Source organism: Moschus berezovskii, chromosome 24 (assembly GCF_049115385.1).
Source record: "Moschus berezovskii isolate FMDL1 chromosome 24, NW_MosBer_1.0, whole genome shotgun sequence".
In the NCBI taxonomy this organism is placed as follows: domain Eukaryota; kingdom Metazoa; phylum Chordata; class Mammalia; order Artiodactyla; family Moschidae; genus Moschus; species Moschus berezovskii.
Window position 1 is genome coordinate 16,899,297 of NC_142483.1, and position 22,184 is coordinate 16,921,480.

General features: G+C 36.9%; 1 protein-coding gene across 1 annotated transcript; it reads right to left on the reverse strand.

Moving 5' to 3' along the window:
- Positions 1-1,072: 1,072 nt before the first annotated feature.
- On the reverse strand, positions 1,073-21,594 carry ARF4 (ARF GTPase 4). The gene is made up of 6 exons (XM_055414134.2): positions 21,298-21,594; positions 12,634-12,714; positions 10,299-10,408; positions 5,146-5,217; positions 3,611-3,736; positions 1,073-2,039 (listed from the first exon to the last, which is right to left on the reverse strand). Exons 1-6 carry the CDS (start codon positions 21,362-21,364, stop codon positions 1,953-1,955), a joined length of 543 nt encoding a protein of 180 aa, XP_055270109.1. The 5' UTR covers positions 21,365-21,594; the 3' UTR covers positions 1,073-1,952.
- Between the last annotated feature and the right edge of the window lie 590 nt (positions 21,595-22,184).

Genomic DNA, 22,184 nt, shown 5'->3' on the forward strand with positions numbered 1-22,184 from the left:
TATGATCCCATCACTGAACCTACTGTAGTTGTGCATCTCCTAGTTGAGCCCCATAAAACCACTCACACTATTTACCCTATCCAAGTTTTAGTCAAGAAATAAGACCTTTCTTACTCAGAGGGAAGAAGTTAAAGAAGTTAAACTTACAACAAATGACACAAGTTTAGCATACATTTTTCTCCCAGCAACCCATTTGACAATCACTGACTACTTTTTTCTAATTTTCTTTCACTTTGTCCAGTTTTTTTAATTCAAAAATACACATTATTTTACAAGCATGTATTTGGTTTTGAAAATAAGATTCTAATATATAAATTTATCTAAGTCATTAATAATCATACAAATGCAAGGTCTATAAAATATATAAATTATAGTCAAAAACCAAGTTACTCATTGGGTTACCTAGTTCTTAGTAACTTCAAAGATTAAAAGTTCATGAGATACATACCTTATGGCAAAGAATTAGTTACTTTCTGCAGAAGTTCTGAAATTTGTGACGCTAAAAAAGAAAGTGCTTCTGAACTTTGTTCTCCTACATAGGAGAGCAACATCACTAACAACCTATGTATTATGCCATGCAAACAACACTTGGATGTTTTTTAACTAATGTTAGCTGTGAAACAAATACATGCATATGTATTCTGGGGGTAGTTCATTTTATTACAGCTTTTTACTCTTGATCTGACTTTAGAAATGTACAGCATCAAAATGGTATTTTATCAAAGAACACTAAATTCTTGAACTTGCTCCCCACTCTGTTATACACATGACTGCTGCTGCTGCTAAGTCACTTCAGTCGTGTCCGACTCTGTGTGACCCCATAGACGGAAGCCCACCAGGCTCCCCGGTCCCTGGGATTCTCCAGGCAAGAACACTGGAGTGGGCTGCCATTTCCTTCTCCAATGTGTGAAAGTGAAGTCGCTCACCCGTTTTTTACTTCCAATTCAAACAGTAAACTCAGTGGGATCTGTATGACTGTTCACAGTATGTAATAAATGCAAATCAACTCTGCCAAATAAGAAAAATTGATTTCAAACATCTTCAAGACTCAAGAAAAACAAACACCATTAAATATTTTTATCATTTTATTAGGAATAATTCCAAATGGGTTATGAAGAAAACTTATTCATTGAGTTTGATGAGTTTTCCAAAAACTCTTAATGAAGATATGTTCACCAATAAACAATAAAACATCAGCAGAACTATCATATACTGGGCAAAGAGTCAGGCTGATACCAAAAGCAACATGCAACATAAAAAAGATACAATATAAAGGAAGACAATCTGCTGAGGATTAAAAATCATCTCCATATGCACTCTTTGCATCTAGCACAGAACTAATTATCAAATCCAAACCACACCAAGGTAAGCTTGGCTGATGGAAGCCAGGAGTCAATAACAATGGGGGCAGAAATAGAAGTTCCTCAGTGCAAGATCTAAATAGTGTTTTGGAGCATTTCCCTGGCTGGTACAAGCAGTATTAAAAAATCTTTTTGGCAAGGGGGGAAAATAAATACAAATGGAATGCTACATTTTTTTTTAAATCAGCAGACTGTCCCAGGAATGATAAAGGTATCATTAAAGTAGCAAGGGGTAACTTTAAAACATTATTTCTTGTGGGCTCAAAAAAAAAAAAAACATTCAAAATGGATTTATTTAAAGGTGTCACATTAGCTATGTCCAGGCATTTAGGCTTAAGGGAAGTAAAATTAAAAGAGGACACTTTTTTTTCCCCAAAGTTAAGGAGAATCTTTTTAAAACCAAGCATATTGCTAAATGGCAATATTATACTTGGTAAACAATAATTGGCAACAAAATAAGTTTAAACACAGTAATATTCTGCCCAAACCAGTCCCAGATACTGTTTAATAACCAAGATGCAAACTAATTTTGTTGTAACAAGCCTAGACCAATTCTATCAAACATGTCCTTGGTTAGATATCCAGCTTCATTTAACGTTTTGAAAGCTCATTTGACAGCCAGTCAAGTCCCTCATACAGACCGGTTCCTTGTGTAGCACAAGTGGCTTGAACATACCACTGTGAAGAAACAACAAGAAAACGCTTGATTAATATAATCAATGTTTAACATTTCTTATTTAGAAAACTATTTTCCAGGGGAATTAGTAGGTACCATAAATATATAGAAAAAAAGGAAAAAAATACATAAAGTCACAGGAACTAAAGTTGTTAGTGAGTTAAAGTATTATTATATCTCACAAATGACTAATTTTATATCTAATAAAGTATAAAAAGCATATAACTGCTGAGAATTAAAAATCATAAATCATCTGCATACGCACTCTTTACATCTAGCACAGAACTAATTAGCTATCATATCCAAACCCACCAAGGTAAGCTAGGCTGGAAGCTAGGAATTAATAATGGGCAGAGAAACAAGTTCTGCTACTCATTCATTACATTTAACCAACTACAACTTTATCTGAATGTTCACAGGAAGACTTGTATTAATAACTAATAATACCCACTTGGTCCTTGTTTCTCATAAAACTAAGTTCAGAGTAGAGGAAGCGAAATTTTTAAAGAGTAGGGACTGCTGATATTTCAGAGGCAAGTTTTTCCAAGAATTTCATTGTCTTTAGTCTCATGCACCCCAAAAGTTCCACTCTTTAAAATGTCTACATATGTTATCTTCAGTAACTATATCAAATGCCATGAAAATTTACAAATACCAAGAAAAAGACCTAGAAAGTAATTTAATTATCTTTATGGGATGATTTATTAATTTTCTTTATTGACCAGTTTTATTTTACTTAAAATAAAGACTGTTCTAATCTTGCAAAGTCACTTCAAGTCTACCATATGCTTCCAATTATTACTTGAACACCAAAGACCCTAATAACCTAGAAGGCTGGGAAAAAGCATGAATTCATATCTCCTCAGCATGGAAAACTGGCATTGTTTAGTCTGTCTTAATTAAATTAGCCTGAGGCATGTTAAACAGTGAATACAGTTATTGTCATACCTTATATTTGCCTTGTTGACAAGTTAATGAAAAACTATTCTAAAGCACAAGCTACAAAAACAGTTTTTGATATTTTTATATATAAAATAGTATATTGTATTTTGCTAATACTTAAATAACTGATCTAGAATGATAAGCTATTGGAGAGAAAAGATATTTTTTATAATCTGAAACTCAAAACTTGTTTAATATCATAGTTACAGTCCCTGTACAAGTTTAGTGCTACCATGAAAACAGTACCAAATAGAATTTAAAATATAGCTGATAAATATTGGAGTTTTAAAAAGAAAATCTAACCACAAAATATGTGTTTCAGAGTTATATAAAAGATAGGTTTGAAATAAAGCCTAAAAGAGCTCATTTTTATATAAGCAAGAGTCTCTTGTAGGTTTTTTTTGGCTGCACTGAAAGGCATGAGGGATCTTAGTTTCCTCAACCAGGGCCTGAACCCATGCTCCCTGCAGTGAAGAGTGGAGTCTTAACCACTGGACCGCCAGGGAAGTTCCTGTAGCTTTTAAAAAGATGTGCTCATTACCTGTTTCAAAGAGGACAAGTAAGTTATAAATGTTTAAACTAAATACTAGCTTTAAAAATTATCCTAATAATTGAAATTCCAAATACTTACTGTTCTGTTACGAAGGGACTGAAGACCTAATTTATCTGTCATTTCACTAATGGCCATAGCATTCGGCAAGTCCTGTTTGTTTGCAAAAAGCAGCAACACTGCATCTCGCAACTCATCTTCCTGAAGCTAAAAATAAAAACTAAGACTTTAACAACTATCAAATCAAAATTCAATTATTGTCACAAACTAGGTAAAACACTGTCTTCCTACATATATACATCATTTATTCAACATTAAATACATTATCAAACATCGAACTAATAATCTTAAACCTACAAGTAAAACAAAACTATTCTCTTAAGTAAATCATCCTACATTTCATTAAGGTAAATCATTCATTCAGTCTTGACAGTCACCCACAGAGGATCAGGACTGGCAAGGACAAGAAACACACATAGAAATAAATATTTATGGGAGAACTTTATGGTATTTAATTGTAAACTTATTTACATGGTGAGTCTGGACTTTTATACTTTCTAGTCAGCTGGATCAAACAATGGGAAAATAATATAGTGACTGGGCATAGTAGTATCATGAAAAAATACAAGAATAATACCAAAAGCTGAAGCTGGTAGGAATCAAATACCGATATGAGACAAAACTCAGAAACTTATACTAAGTACAAAGCAACAGAAACTTTTAAAAGGTTAACAAAAGACCATATGCGTATATACGGGGAAGTGTGGAGTAGAGGGAAGGTATGGGGGACGAATGCTAATGTTTATAGGATATCTTTTGGAGGTGATGAAAATGTTCTAAAATTCAACTGTGGTAATGATTATACAATTTTATATACTAGAAACCACTGACTTCATATATCAAATGAGTGAAGTTATGGTATGTGAATTATATCAATAAAACTTTACCAAAAAAAGATGGGAAAAAAAAAAGGAAGAGCAGAAGGGGTAATATTTAACTGAGACATAAAAAGCACCAGTTACACATATACCAGCACTAGGGTTTTATAAACTTCACTCAACATTCTGAGGAGCAGTGAATGATAATATTTCAGTAAATATTTCACAGCTGTAAGTCTGAAACCATGGCAAAGTTCCTCAAAAATCCCCCCTGGATTTTTAACAATATGAATATATGAAAATATTAATCTAATATATGGCAAGGCCAAAACGCCACCATCAACCAAAATGCTATATCCTTTAGGTGGAATTTTTTATCATAGTTGATATTACAAAACATTTTGAAGTTATATATAATAGGTACAGCAGAGAGAAAACTAAACCCAATGACCTAGGGAACAAGGATTCCAATGTCACAAACACTTCAAAACTGGAGATTCATCCACAGAGCATTCTACAAACTGGGCTTTCCTCCCAACTTGATGAAGCAGTCACTCATTCATGAGTATAAATTTTCATGTTCAGTCTTAAGAACCTGTGAATTTAGTTCCTCAAGGTTCTTTCTAAGCTCACTGATGTAAATCAGATTACAGTTCGAATGTACAGACCATTAATATCACCACTGTCACCCAGAAAATAACATATCTTGGAAATGATAAATTTAAAAAATATTCTCACCATTTTCTGCAGCTCTTCTGCTCCTTCCTGAATTCTTTCACGATCATTGCTATCTACCACAAAAATAAGACCCTGAAGAAAAATTGTTTAAATAAATTATAAGTTAAATTTAAAACACACAGTAAACATGAAACCTAAATATATAGGTGGCAAAACCACATCAAGAGTTAAGTGCTAGGAAGAAAGTTTCCTTACTTTAAAAAAAGAAAAGAGCAATAAAAACTAAAAACAGATTTGAGCGCTATTTGTGATTTTTAACTTATCAATGCTATTTCCAAAAAAAAAACAAACCCTTACTCTTTTTTTCAACCACACTAAAGAATAAATTTTATCCCTTTCCCCTGCCCTTGCAAGTGTAAGTGCAGGTAAGTATCAGTAACAAAATGGCCACAAAGTGGGCACGGAAGTATAAAGGAAGGACAATCCGATTTAGATCAAAGGACAATCCTAAAGATTCAATTTACTAACTGAATTAGCTTACTCGAAGGCATGCACAAAATGAAACTAAAAAAAGAGGAAGGAGGGCACTTCAGTAGTTTTTATATGGTTCATATAAAAAGAAAGTCTTACTCTAGAATGCTGCCTGCCAGTTCCAGAATAAGGGCAAGAAAGTTTTAAGCCAAATATACCAAGAAAAATTCAAGAATGACTTGATCAAGTAAGAAATTCTTAACAAAAAAGAAGATAATAACCATTCTTAAAGATATTCATATATTAGAATTTTATACTACAAAAGAATCAGAATTTTATACTAATTGGGAAGGAATTAGTTGAATTAAGACTCTTCCAAAAACTTTCAAATGGAAAAGTATACAATTTTAAGTTAGAGAGAGATACGGCAGATTTGTTAAAATCTATCCCTATTGTACCAAGTACAATTGTACCAAGTATTATTATTCTCCCCACAACCTGACCCTAGCTAGTATTTTTAATCTTCTGTCACTTTATCACAAACTGTCTTGTGCTACTATTTGTGTAAGTCATCACATTAAATCCACTGAGGGATTAATCCTCTCGGTATTATCATAGAGCTTGCTAGGTACTATGTCAGTAAGTATTTCAGGCTACGGACATTAAGTGACATATACTTTCTTTTGGTCTAGAAAAACATCAAGCCCATTTCCTTTATCTCTGCAGGAAATCATTTTAAACACCCTACCCTTTGAAAAAAATTTTGGTGCTTTGAGAGCCAGTGTATCATAGTGGTAGATTTCATTTTCTTGGGCTCCAAAATCTCTGTGGTGATTGCAGCCAAAAATTAAGATGCCTGCTCTTTGGAAGAAAAGCTATGACAAACCTAGACAGCATATTAAAAACCAGCAACATCACTTTAGCCGACGAAAGTCCATATAGAGTCAAAGCTATGGTTTTTCCAGTGGTCATGTATGGATGTGAGAGTTGGACTGTGAAGAAAGCTGAGCGCTGAAGAATTGATGCTTTTGAAGTGTGGTGCTGGAGAAGACTCTTGAGAGTCCCTTGGACTGCAAGGAGATCCAACCAGTCAATCCTAAAGGAAATCAACCCTGAATATTCACTGGGAAGGACTGATGCTGAAGCTCCAGCTCCAATACTTTGGCCATCTGATGTGAGGAGCTGACTCAGTGGAAAAGGCCCTGATGCTGAGAAAAGATTGAGGACAGGAGGAAAAGGGGGCAACAGAAAATGAGATGGTTGGATGGCATCACAGACTCAATGGACCTAAGTCTGAGCAAACTACAGGAGATAGTGAAGGACAGGGAAGCCTGGTGTGCTGCAAGTCCACGGGGTCACAAAGACTTGGACACAGCTTAGCAACTGAAACAACAATGGCACAATGGAAAAATAACAAATTCAAATCTAAGCACTGGTTATTAATTATATAAATTACTTAAGTCTTTGAACATGCCTCCTATTCTATAAAAGAAAATACTAACAACTTTTTAAGCCTATTAAAGACTAAACATAATCACAGAGTAGAAAAGAATCTAATATTTGTATTTGGCGTTATCACAGACATTTAGTAACTGTCTCCTTTTCCTCCTATCCCAAAAGTTAGTCCTTTTTAGAACCTACTTCTCTAGAAGAGGTAATGCCTCTAAAAGGGATCTAATTTTATCTGGACTAACAATCTATTTTTATTGTTTAAAATGCAAATAACACTGTCAGTCCCAATATAACACTGAGAGGGGAGGTTATTTTAGAAATAAGTTTAAGTTATTCACTTCCTGAGACAGCATAGAATCAAGAGGGTAGAAAAGTTAGGATTCTAAAAATGGCTAGTCTAAGAAAAGATGACTTAAAAAGCCAAATATTTACTTATTTGTTTAGAATAGGAAAATAATTTCAATTATACAGAGAAGAGGAATTTACTGCAATAAACAATGTGTCACAGATTGTTAACATAAGTTAGAGAAAGTATGGTTAAATGGAATAATTAGTTTCTAAAAGAACTGATCATGAATGTTGCAAAAGATAGGTTTAAGAGGTTAGTGGTGATTACATCAGGTAATCATAAAGCTTTCTCCAGCCTTGAGGTCCCTGGGAAGTACTTGAACTTTCAATTCTAGGGTGGTCCAGAGAGGCCAGGAATGAGTCTAATTACAAGTTAAAAGTAAATTAAATAGCAGTCTAAACAAGTCATGGAATACGACCAGGATTACCTTTAGTCAAGAGTTAAAGGCTTAAAAACATGGAAACAATCTCTACATCCATCAACAGATGAAAGGATTAAAGAAGATGTAGCACATATATACAACAGAATATTACTCAGCTGTGAAAAAGAATAAAATAATGCCATTTGCAGCAACATGGATGGACCTACAGGTCATCACAGTAAGTGAACACAGTCAGAAAAAGAAAAACAAATACCATACGACACCACTTATATGCAGAATCTAAAATACACATAAACGAACATATCTATGAAACAGAAACAGGCTGACAGGACATAGAAAACAGGCTTGTGGTTGACTGATGGGGGCGATGAGGGGTGACTGGGAGCCTGGAATTAACAGATGCAAACTAGTATATATAGGATGGATGAACAAGGTCTTATTGTATAGCACAGGTAACTATATTCAATGCCTCGTGGTAAACCATAAAGGAAAAGAACACATAAAAGAATATACGTCAATATAACTAAGTCATTTTGCTGTACAGCAGAAATTAAAACACTATAAATCAATTATACTTCAATAAAGTTATAAAAATTAAATAAATTAGAAAGAATTAAAGGTTTAGGATTACCAGTTTTATTTCATACCAAATTTATTTCAAAAGTGTGTTCTCTAAAAAAATGCCTATGACTTACTTTAAAACAACCCAAAAGGCAAAATAAAGAAGTATCAATTAAACAATACTGTCCATATCCTAATAACTGAAGTTGAGTGATAGAAACGTGGGAGTTTATTATGCTATTCTTTACATTTGTATATATTTGAAAACTTCCACAACAAAGTTTTAAAATATAATTCATATTAAAACATTTTCTAACCACAGTTATGTTAATGAACAGGCTCCCCCGTGGCTCAGATGGTAAAGAATCAGCACGCAATGCGGGAGAACCAGGTTTGAACCCTGGGTCATGAAGATTCCCCCTGGAGAACGGACTGGCAGCCCACTCCATTATTCTTACTTGGAGAAGCTCATGGACAGAGGAGCCTGGTAGGCTACAGTGCCTGGGGTCAGAAAAAATCAGACAGGACTGGGCAACTGATACTTTCACTTTCATGTTAATGAACAGAAACACTTATTTTTTAATAAAAAGTATGTCACTTACTTAACATGACATGCTACTTAAACCTGGCTGTTTCAGCCACTCACCTAGAGCATTCACTGCTACCTGGTGTCAGTAAACCTCACTTGCATACAGTGTTATAAGAGGGGGAATCAAGAATGACATCCGCACATCTTAAACAGAGGAAGTGCTTAAAACATTACTTTTTTTTACAAACCTTTATCAATTCCAGTACTAAACAAAAACTAATGAGAAAGCCCTCATGTGGTCCCTCACCACAGTTGGGACCTACTTAACTGAAAATGTAAAACAAGAACCAGCTCTCCAGTCTTAATTAAGTCATTCCAAGCTTCAGTTTCCTCATATATAAGAGTTAGACTACCACAGTGGTTCTTAAGAGGGAGCAATTTTGTCTCCAGGAAGTATTTTGCGATACACGGAGACATTTTTGGTTGTTGCAACTGGACTGGGTAGGGGAGACTATGACTGGGCAGATTACAACCAGCGGATAAAGGCCAATAATGCTGCCAAGCACTCTACAATGCATGCGAAGGAGAGCCCTCTCCACTCACTAACAAAGAATGAACCATCCTGAAATGTCAAAAATGCTACTGCTGAAAAACCCAGTAATGGAGCCTAAGGTTCCAAACCAGCAGCATTACCACCATCATGTGACAATTTGCTAGGAATGAAGAATCTCAAGCCTTACTCAGCCAGGTCCCACTGAACTGACCTGTATTTTAACAAATACCCAGGTGATTCATATGCAGATTAAAGTTTGAGAAACACTACAGATGTCGAGTTTATGTTCCCAGAGATTCTGATTCAAGTGGTCAGGTGTTATGCTCAGGTTTTTGAGGTTTTTAATACTCTCCAGGTGACTTTAATACGCAGTCAAATTGGAGAACTCCTGCTCCACAGAATCACTAAAGTCTCTTCCACATCAGTATTATACATACTACATGATAATACAAAAATACCTCACAAATCAACAGAGAAGCTCTAACTTAATATATTTTTTCCTCACGTATTTTAATAAACTCTTAATTAAATGAAAAACTATTAATTGCAGTACATTCATTAAAAACTACAATGACAGAAAGCTGTACTTTTAGAAGTAAGAAACATCTTACTTCTAAGATTCCGCACTAACAATGAAACCAACAGAACTACTGATGAGACATCTAATTCAACTATGAGAGCCACCCCAATCCACCTTCCAAAATGTTACTATGATAACTAGGTAACTTTTCTACCCTAGGTAATTTAGTCTACAAAGGCAGGAAGGAGAGAGTCCACTGAAGAACATGGAAGTACTGATAAGAAGAATGCCAACTCACAGAGTGAACACGAATATCCAAGTAAACAGTATATATTAAACTTTACAGCATGAAACATATAAAGAGAAGTTATAAAATGCATAGCATTCCTTACTTACCTGTGTATTTTGAAAGTAATGCCTCCAGAGAGGTCTAATTTTATCTTGACCACCAACATCCCATACCGTGAAACAAATGTTCTTATATTCTACTGTTTCCACATTAAAACCTACATAGGAAAGAGAAAAAAAGAAAAGATCATTGTGCACTATGTCATTCAGAAAACAACCCCTTTGATTGTGGAATTCCCCCAGAATTGTTTTTTTTTTTTAAAGTCCTAATACATAATCAACAAAGGTAAAAACCCAAGACAGTTACCATGATGCATATATGTTATTAATGGTACATTTGTCCAAACCCACACAATGTACCAAACCTTAAGTATATGGACTTCGGATGATTCAGTTCAGTTCAGTTCAGTTGCTCAGTCGTGCCCGACTCTCCGCGACCCCATGAAACACAGCACGCCAGGCCTCCCTGTCCATCACCAACTCCCGGAGTACACTCAAACTCATGTCCACAGAGTCGGTGATGCCATCCAGCCATCTCATTCTCCGTCGTCCCCTTCTCCTCCCGCCCCCAACCTTTCCCAGCATCAGAGTCTTTTCCAGTGAGTCAACTCGTCGCATGAGGTGGCCAAAGTATTGCAGTTTCAGCTTTAGCATCAGTCCCTCCAATGAACATCCAGGATTGATCTCCTTTAGAATGGACTGGTTGGATCTCCTTGCAGTATAAGGGACTCTCAAGAGTCTTCTCCAACACCACAGTTCAAAAGCATCGATTCTTCGGCGATCAGCTTTCTTCCCAGTCCAACTCTCACATCCATACATGACCACGGGAAAAACCATTGCCTTGACTAGACGGACCTTGGTTGGCAAAGTAATGTCTCTGCTTTTTAATATACTATCAAGGTTAGTCATAACTTTCCTTCCAAGGAGCAAGCGTCTTTTAATTTCATGGCTGCAATCAGCATCTGCAGTGATTTTGGAGCCCAAAAAAATAAAGTCTGACACTGTTTCCACTGTTTTTCCATCTATTTCCCATGAAGTGATGGGACCAGATGTGTCAATGTATGTTTATTAGTTGATATTGTTTCCACTGTTTATTAGTGATATTGTTTCCACTGTTTTTCCATCTATTTCCCATGAAGTGATGGGACCAGATGCAATGATCTTTGTTTTCTGAATGTTGAGCTTCAAGCCAACCTTTTCACTCTCCTCTTTCACTTTACTCAAGAGGCTTTTGAGTTCCTCTTCACTTTCTGCCATAAGGGTAGTGTCATCTGCATATCTGAGGTTACTGATATTTCTCCCAGCAATCTGATTCCAGCTTGTGCTTCTTCCAGCCCAGCGTTCCTCATGATATTCTCTGCATATAAGTTAAATAAGCAAGGTGACAACATACAGCCTTGACGTACTCCTTTTCCTATTTGGAACCAGTCTGTTGTTCCATGTACAGTTCTGACTGTTGCTTCCTGACCTGCATACAGGTTTCTCAAGAAGCAGGTCAGGTGGTCTGGGATTCCCATCTCTTTCAGAATTTTCCACAGTTTATTGTGATCCACACAGTCAAAGGCTTTGGCATAGTCAATGAAGCAGAAATAGATGTTTTTCTGGAACTCTCTTGCTTTCTCCAAAATCACTGCAGATGCTGACTGCAGCCATGAAATTAAAAGACGCTTGCTCCTTGGAAGGAAAGTTATGACCAACCTAGATAGTATATTAAAAAGCAGAGACATTACTTTGCCAACAAAGGTCCGTCTACTCAAGGCTATGGTTTTTCCCGTGGTCATGTATGGATGTGAGAGTTGGACTGTGAAGAAAGCTTATCACCGAAGAATTGATGCTTTTGAACTGTGGTGTTGGAGAAGACTCTTGTGAGTCCCTTGTACTGCACGGAGATCCAACCAGTCCATTCTAAAGGAGATCAATCCTGGGTGTTCATTGGAAGGACTGATGCTAAAGCTGAAACTGCAATACTTTGGCCACCTCATGCGACGAGTTGACTCACTGGAAAAGACTCTGATGCTGGGAAAGGTTGGGGGCGGGAGGAGAAGGGGACGACAGAGAATGAGATGGCTGGATGGCATCACCGACTCTGTGGACATGAGTTTGAGTGAACTCCGGGAGTTGGTGATGGACAGGGAGGCCTGGCGTGCTGTGATTCATGGGGTCGCTGACACGACTGAGCGACTGAACTGAACTGAAGTGATACTGATGATGGAGAGGGCTATGCATGTTCAGGGGAAGAGGACATACGGGAAATCTCTGTAGTTTCAATTTTCTGTCAACCAAAAACTACTCTAAAAAAAAAAAATCAAAATTAAATTGTATTCTATTTCACTTTATAATACATTATTATGATATAAATAAAAATCATTGTAAACCTTCTTACCAATGGTAGGAATGGTGGTGACTATCTCCCCTAACTTCAGTTTATACAGAATGGTCGTCTTGCCAGCAGCATCCAATCCAACTAGAAAAAGACATTACAAGATTTTAAATCTAGACCAAAAGGACACACTAAGAATTTTACAATTTTACAACAAATTTTTAGTTTGAAAGCAAAAGTTGACTGGTCAAGGCACTAATGAGTTAGAAATGAAATCACCTCATTTCTAACTCCCGAAGACTACACTTCCTAAAAAAGTCATTTCCATTTTCCTTTCTAGACCTAGAGAGACAGCATGGGATCACTTAAGGAAGAGGTCAGAGAAATTAGCTATAAAATAAAGGGATCTGATCAAGTAATCTAAGATCTCTTTCAAGTCCTCATTAATTCTATGAAATACTACCATTTAAAAAAACACAAATTAGAAATGAGATCAGAGAACACATAAGAACAAATGAAGAGCAATCTTTAAGATTGACAAAGTCAATTACCTTTAATATAACAAGAAAATTTTAAGTAAAGGTCTTAATGTTAGAGGAAAAACTGTATATAACTATGCCCTTCTTAAATTATAAAGATGAGGCCAACTTTACCCAGATCTTAATCCATTTCAACATCAAATGTGCAGAAGTGATACAAAAGACTAGTTAATTTGGGTTGTGAAAACTGCCCTGTCATACTCATCTCCAATGTAAGTAATGCCTAAATTCTTAAAATTCCTTTGAGGCAGGTGGATATAAGTAGGGAGGAATGTACTTGCTTCTGAGAAAAATCCATACTACAACAAGAATACACAGAAGAGGGTGAAAGGCAAATTAAATGTTTAAGTATGAATCTTTGAAAATCTGCACATACTACATTATTTGCTAAATAAAGCCTTCAAAAATGGAAGGCCAGTACCTAATAACCTCACTGAATGGATTATTAATCTAAGGAACCACATTTGGCCACCTACATTAACACTATCACAGATTTTAAAATCAATTCAACTGAGTATTGACTTAAGCAAGGATATTTACTTCAGAGCATGACTTAACAAAGGAAACCCATGCTGTTAAAAAAAAAACTGAAATCACTTCACTTATCTAATTTACATTCCTGTGCAAGTAGTTTTACTTTTATCAGTTAGTCCAAAATGAAATCAAAGACTAGAGTAGGCTATTCAAATTCCTTCCACCTATATAACAATCCTTTCCGCTCTGTATCCTACAATAGGGAGAGCCTTAAGATCTCCCTGGAATTGCAAGGGAATTATACTCCCCCCAAATTAAGAAAATACAATATTTTATTATTTTATTAAGAAAATACAATAACACTTTAAAAAGAAAAAAGAACTAGAGGACAGTATGAGAAGGTATTTCATCGAATAGAGCTATGAAAACTATTAAAAACAATCAAACAGAGACTCAGAAGTTAATAAGTACAATATCGAAATGGAAAAAAACACTAGAAGAGTTCAACAGCATATCTGAGCTGGTAGAAAAAGGAATCAATGAGCTTTGAGATAGGTCAACTGAGACTATTCACACTGAGGAAAAGGAAAAAAAATAATGAAGTAAACAGAGTATCAGAGACCAGAGGACACCATCAGGGATACCAAAATATGCATAATGAGAGCCCCAGAAAAGGAAAGAGAATATCTGAAGAAGCAGTGACTGAAAACTTCCCCAAGTTGATGAAAAACACTAATCTACAGACCCCAAAAGCTGAAAAACTCAAAGTAGGATGAACTACAAAAAAAATTAACACTTAAGATTGTAAACAAAGTGCTGAAAGCTAGAGAAAGAAAGAATCTTGAAAGCAGCAAGAGAGAAATGATTCATCATGTACAGAAGGCTCTCAGTAAGATTAAATGCTGATTTCTCATCAGAAACTATGGAAGACAGAAGGCAGCAGGATGTTATATTCAAAGTAATGGAAGAAAGAACATCCATCAAGAATCCTACATCCAGCAAAACTATCCTTCAAAAATGAGAAAGTAAGACATTTCCAGATAAAAACTAACAGAATTTGTTACTAGCAAACCTATCCTACAAAAAAATACTAAAAGGAGTTTCAAACTTAAATGAAAGGACTCTAGATAATAATGTGAATCCATATGGAGAAATAAAGAGCACTGGTAAAAGATAAAAAAAAGAAAGGGGTTGAACCGGGGTCTCCCGCATTGCAGATAGATTCTTTACCATCTGAGCCACCAGGGAAGCCAGGTACAAGATAACTACATACTAAATAGAAGGCAGTTAAAAAAACGATCTCCATGGAGACGCAGAGGCATTTTATGCTGTCTTACTCCTGTATCCTCTAATCACTCTGTTCCCCACTTCTTCATACTGAAACTGTTTATTCTGTCCAAAATATTATGACACTTAAAGTGAATAGCCACAATCTAAGTCCTCACTTATGGGCATAAGAAAAACAAACCATTAACAGGAACTGCTTTATCCTCAAATAGGAATGGATGGAACCCGTATTACTCCACAGAGCAAGTGCAGAGTCTTAATCACTGGACTACCAGGGAAGTTCCTGTTTTATTTTTTAACTATGGAACAGTAGCAAACATCAGAAAACATAACTTTAAAAGATACACAAGGAAACAAAAGCAGCTACCTTAGAGTTTAGCATTTTCAATAAAAATACAGAGGACAAAGGGATGAACAACAGGATCTTTTCATTGTTGGAAAAAGCTAAGTATCTTGAGTCTAAATCCTCTTCAGGTAGTTTTTATCAAATTTTAAAATAAAGCAAAATTCACTTTTAGCTAAGTCCAAATACCATTAGCCCAAGTCAGAAGAACTGAAACTGAAATGCTGATTAGAAAAAACACTTGTGGGGACTCCCTGATGGTCCAGTGGTTAAGAATCCACCTCCCATCCAGAGGACAGGGGTTTGATCCCTGGTCCAGGAACTAAGATCCCACACGCCAGAGGGCAACTAAAACCATGCACCACAACTACTGAGCCCACGCGCCAAGAGCCCATGTTCTGCAACGAGAAGCCACTGCAATGTGCACCGCAACCAGAGAGTAGCCCAACTCACAACCGGAGAAAGCCCGGGGGCAGCAATGAATACCAAGCACAGCCAAAAATTAATTAATAAACAAAAAAAATTTTTTTTAAATTTGTGTTTAGTTTGAAGAACTCATATACACACCTGTCCTCACTGGAAGTCCAACTGGACCTCAAATCTTAGTTTAAAAACAATGTGAGTCCAATAATATTGACAAGGAATGAAAGAAATCCAGGACAAATGATTACATAACTACTTTAGGTTATACGAAAGCATTCAGGTAATTAAACTTTTCTTTAAATGACAATTTATACCTGTTTGTATGCATAATTAATATCTTTCTACTCTATATAGTTAGAACTTTTTTACACAATAAACATGTATTGATTTCATTAAAAAGAAAATATTTCCCAAGTAACATCTTTCCTTTATTAAAAACTGTTGGGACTAGTGAAAACTCATCAGGATGACTGCTTAAGGGACTTAACATTTTATATGCTTATTTTAATTGAAAAAAGAGGAAAGCATTTACAAAAATAATGCATCCATAAAGTTTTTTTAAGCATCTGTAAGCTATTTTTAAAATTTTAAGACAAGAGTTAAGGGGCTCACAGACACATACAAGACTCTAAAATCACAAAGATTATCTTTTTTGAGTTGCATCTAAAATAGGTGTTGTATAAGTGCAAGCCTAAGTTTTGAGGTATTTTCATCATGAAGTTTAAGATGCACAAATTAATGTATATCATCACTTGTTATATAGTTCTTTATTAAAAAAATGTTGGTCTAACAATTCTGTGCCACTTTAGTGATTTCTTAAGTATGTATTTTCTTAATGTTACAATATTTGGCAATGAGATTTCTCCACGAAATGAAGCTATAACCAATCCTCAACTAGCCAAGATAAGACTCTAATCTGTACAGTCCAGTAATGTCCCCCCCCTCCCTCTTACCCTCATAAACAAGTCACTGTTTTGAAAGATATACTGGAATTACTTGTTCTCCTTGACTGGACCTACACTTCGACAGAACAGTCAAAAGCAGCAAAACTGTCCCCCAAATCTTTTGGCAATCATTAGAAATACTTATATTTTAAGTTAAAGAAAATAAGATTACAATTACCTCAACTTGGGAAAAAACCAAATGCAAAAAGAAAAAAAACTGAAAAGAAGTATATTTCCAGTAAGTGAAGTTTCAGTTAGGATATTTTTCTTCATGTTTTATCTTTCCATTTTTCTACAAGGAAGCTTGAAATAAAACTTCATAACAATTTTTAAATAATTAAAAATCAAGTCCTTATTGTGTTCCAAACACAATACCAGGTGATTGCATACATTTTGTAATTTAACCCTCACAATAACTCTCCATTTTTCTGATGCAAAATCTGAAATTCAGAAATGTTCTCAGAATCACAGGAGTAGTAAATCAGATTTTAAAACACAAGATCTTCTCAAGAAACTAGATCCATACATACCTGCAGGAATGTGAAAAGGTGTAGCTGCTTTGAAAAAGTTTGTCAGTTCCTCAATATGTAAAACATAATTAAGAATGACCCAACAATCCCATTCCTAGCTAATTTACCCATGAGAATTAAAAATATATGCCTCCACAAAAACTGCATGAATGTTCACAGTAGCATAATTTGTTAGAACCAAAATGTGAAAACAACTACATTTCCATCAACTGATGAATGATAAATTGTGGAATATATCCATACAATGGAATTACTATTTGGGCAGAAGAAGGAATGGAGTACTGATACACGCTATAATGTGTCAGTATAATGAACCTTGAAAACATGTTAAGTGAAAGAAGTTAGACACTAAAGGCCACATATATCCTGAACAAACAAGACCAGAGCAATAGAAAACAGAAAAATGGTTTGTTGCAAGACGCGGGGTGAGGAGCAGGAGTTACTGTTAAAGCGGTGGGGTTTCTTTCTGGGCTGATGAAATGTTCTAGAATTAACACAGTGGTAGGAGTTCCCTGGCGGCCTAACAGTTAGGATTTTGGGCTTTCACAGCAATGGTCCAGGTTAGATCCCCTTTCAGAGAACTAAGATCCCACAGCCACCAAAAAAAAAAGATGGTGTTAATGGTTATACAACTTTGTGAATATACTAAAAATCACTGAATTATACACTTTAAATGAATGAGTATTATGTGAATTACATCTCAATTTTTTTTTAATTAAAAACAATCTTAAGCCTGATGCCAGAGTATTCATATATCAACATTCTTCCCTCAGCTTTGCTTGGTGGACACAGAGTACATTAATATTTTATCTAATTCCTCAGAGGTTCAGTTATCAAAACTGACACTGACGCTAACAGGTGTATACGAAAATTATAATGAGCTTGGGTTTTGCTTCTACCCAACAGCTCAGGGATGTCAGCACTTTGATTACTGTGTTATTAATTAGCAGCGAATTATCAGTCTCTGATAGAAATACTTCATAATAACACATGAGGGTGTACCTAAGGGTTGCTGCATCAACTTCTAATGGCATAAAGCTAAGGATTTTTGCCTCTTCTATCGTTTCCCTCTATTATATAACTAATCAGAAGACCTCCCCCCTATTTTAAAGGCTTGCAATTATGTTTTCAGTTAATGACCTAAGAAAAAGGTCATAGTAAACTAAGTCAAAAAGAACACAAGGCTATATACCACAACTACAATTCTGGAGAAACAAAAACTTCCTCTTAAAGGCTAAGAGTAAATATAACAAATATTAATAGTGGAATAGTGGAATTATAAGATATCAATTATTCTTTTTCACATCTTCTAAATTTAACAAAAAGGACGTTATTTTTAGAATCAGGACCAAAAGTCTTAAATTATATAGTAAATATATTTATAAAATATGCTAGGGGAAGGTGTGAAAGATAACTTTCTTTAAAATAGTATTTTTCAAATTGGCAAAAGATCCTTCCTCCTGAAGCTCTCTGGTCCAAAAAAGCCAATCACATGTAAAATAACACAAATCTACACTGGATTAGCAATTTTTTTGAAAGTCAACACTTTTTCAGCTTTTCAACAGGCAAGAACTTGCAAGTTTAAAGAGAGCAGAATTAATAATTCCTCTACATAACATATTGTTTTCAAATATAAATAACATTTAGGGAGTCATTTACCAAAATTACATCTCATCACAAATTAAAATATGGAGATCATACTGAAAACAGGATAATAAAGGAACTACATGAAAAATCTAAGGTGGTAACTAGCTGACTCTGTATTTAAGTTCAATAATCATCATTCACATGTGACTTTCCCTTTGGAGAAAAATTAAATAATTTTTATCAATCTATACTGTGATATTACATTCGATACACTGTGTTATTTAAATTTTTTTAAATGTTAACATAAAGTGCAACTTCAAACATCTTTTAAAATTACTTTAGCTTTCAGGAAAGCATGTGTACCAATAAAATGTAAAACTTTACAGTAATTTGGCAAACCAGATTCATTAGCTAACTGCTATCTTTCAATAATACTTTAAAATGGTAAAATCTGAAAAAGTCACTGACTCAAGAAAGCATGAATTTTATCTAAGCCATATAAAGGAAAAGGAAAAACACATGCCTGTCAGAGAACATTAATAATGGAAAAATAATCTTTAATTGGTTAATTCTAAAAACTTGGATGGGGCAGATACATTATTTATGCCATCACTCATAAAGCTAGATATAAAAATCTAAGAGTGATCAAACTTCTGAATCACCTATTTCACTATCCACACACATACTCCCCATATGGTTAATGCTTCATTTAATGAGTTACCATAAAAGGTGACCTTGTGATTTCACTATATTTAATTAAGAAAACCTAATTATCCTGAATTAAAGTGCAAAACAAGAATAGCAAACCTAATAGAAAACTTAACATGAAATGATTTAAATAATTTCAAATCATGACTTCTATTCCCTGCACAAATGCACAGTTATTTTTCTTCTCCCACTTTCTTTCAACCATTTCTGGGAATTAAGGAGGAGAAATGCTCCCCTAATACATATCAATATTAGAAAGTGCTTAGACCACACATAATTCTACCTTTCTTTTCTGTAACTTTCAGCCATTACAAAAGACTACTGAAACGAAAAACAACAATCTACAAGAAATCTTAAGTAAAATATTATATACTACATTTCAAATATAACACACTACACTTCCCAAGAACAGAAACACACACTAGGTAATCTCTTTAAAGAACACGCTGTAAATTTATTTATGACAGTCCAAAGGTTTCCCACTGACTTTAAATACTTCAGATTTTCGATTTTCAGGTACTTTTAAAGCTCAAACATTATGCTTACCTTCCTAAAAATGATTCTTTTTCATAACTGAAACCTGATAAACTTTGAAAAAACATTTTCATTTATCTCTGAGAATGAATTATCAACAACTGTTTCAGGGATCGTGAGTAAACTGGAATTAGAGTTAAGTGAAAAAAGAACCAAAGGTGCACACCCTTAACCGTTGTGTATCTTAAACCTTGCTTCGGGGAACTTTCAACTAATACCTCCCCCCACGCCACTTCTCTAGAAAACAAGCTAATGAACCAACAAAAGTCAATGTTTAAATTAAGCGAGGCTCCTCATAGCGTTATTTAGGTTCACAGACCTAAGTTGTGATGTAAAAACTACTCACAGTACCATCGGGGAGGCGCTGCTTACATCACTCAAGTGACAAGCCCCTTCTCCCTCAGCAGAGCAAACCACCGACCCTAAAGAGCAATTTTTTAAAAGCCCACCTTCCTAAGAATTTTTAAAAACACTCGTGTAATTACTACTTAACAAAGTCTCCCTAAAATTATGCGTCATGATGTTCACTTACTGAAAACTCGTCACCAGCTTAAAAGAAGTTTCTAAGCCTTCTACCCCCAAACTTAAACTTTAGCGAGCTGAATAAAAACTACGTACTTTGAAAAGTCTCTGGTAAACCAAATATATTTAGCCCTTGAGACTGGCCAAAAGAAACATTCATGATAATCTCAAGTTTTCAGGGACATTAATAAAGAAAAGAATATGTGTATATATATGAAACAGAATCCAGAGCGAAGCAAAGTTTAGCGAAGAGACAGCGCGGCGGACTCCACGGAAAGCTAGGTGCTCCCGGGCCACCGCACTGGGCCTGGTCACTTCCTGCCCGGGCCGGCTCAGGGCAGTCGGCGACTGCTCGCTCGCAGCATTGGGAGTGTGCAGTGTGTGTACACGGGGCGGAAAGGGGGAGGAGGAAGGTTGGAGTCGCCGGGCCGCCCCCTCCCTCCCGACCGCTGCCCACACCCGGGCAAGAAGGGAGCCAGATCGCTCTCTCAGAATGGGCCTCGCCAGCCTCTTCCGGGCTCGGAAGATCCGAGAGTTCGCTACCCTCACATCTCCGCCCCACAGTGTCGGGTTTTCAAGAAGACGAGCAGAAAACGCCAAACTCCGGAGGAGGAAACCTTGCCCGCGGCCCACTTCCAACCTCTCCAACACCTCTGCGGCGACCGCCCACCCTTCACCCCATTGTTCCCCTTTAGGAATTCCTCCCGACCCCCCGCCCGCCGCCCCTCCCCCACCAGAAGAAAAACCAACCACAAAACAGGCCCCGAGGCCACCCCGAGCTTAGAGACTCGACCGCCCCACCCGGGCTTGGCCTCCTTTCTCAGGCCCTTACTCACCCATCAAAATGCGCATCTGCTTCTTGCCGAAGAGGCGGGAGAAAAGGGAGGAGATGGTGAGGCCCATGGCGGTAGTGGCACTCGCAATGGGCAGGAGCAAAAGGGGTTTGGGGCGTCCCCGGGCCTTCTCCTTTTACGCTCCCAGAAAACTCAGCGAGGAAAGAGCTGCTGAGGAAGAAAGACGGCTGCGGGGACGGATCGCCAGCCGGCGTGTCCGAAGAAGCTCCCGGACAGCGCGGTGAGGACCTGCTCCACGACTGGCGGGGCAGCTCCGGCTCCGGCGTTAAATCTTCGGCTGTGCCACGTCACGAGACAGCCGCGGCGACTACGGCAGCGGCCCGGCCCCTCCAACGCGGACAGATTCGCGTCACCGCCGCCCCATCCCCCTGCGCTTCCGGCGCCTCCCGAACCACTGCGCCTGCGCGGGAGAGAGATTGGCCCATCTTCGCTGACGTGCGCCTCTGGCCGGCGCAGCGCCCCGGACGTGGCTCCTGGAGCTGGGCGAGGCCAGTTAGCCTCCGTGTACTGGACGACGGACACAGTCCCACAATGCCTTGCTTCGTCACGTCCAATCAGACTCAAGGAGAGACGTTGCGGCCCAGAGAAATGCATCCTGGAGGTTGTATTCCTTCCTTCCGTAAAGGCGGGCTGTGCAGTATAGGGTAGGTAGTGTGGTGCTGGAGAAGACTCTTGAGAGTCCCTTGGACTGCAAGGAGATCCAACCAGTCCATTCTAAAGGAGACCAATCCTGGGTGTTCATTGGAAGGACTGATGCTAAAGCTGAAACTGCAATACTTTGGCCACCTCATGCGACGAGTCGACTCACTGGAAAAGACTCTGATGCTGGGAGGGATTGGGGGCGGGAGGAGACGGGGACGACAGAGGAT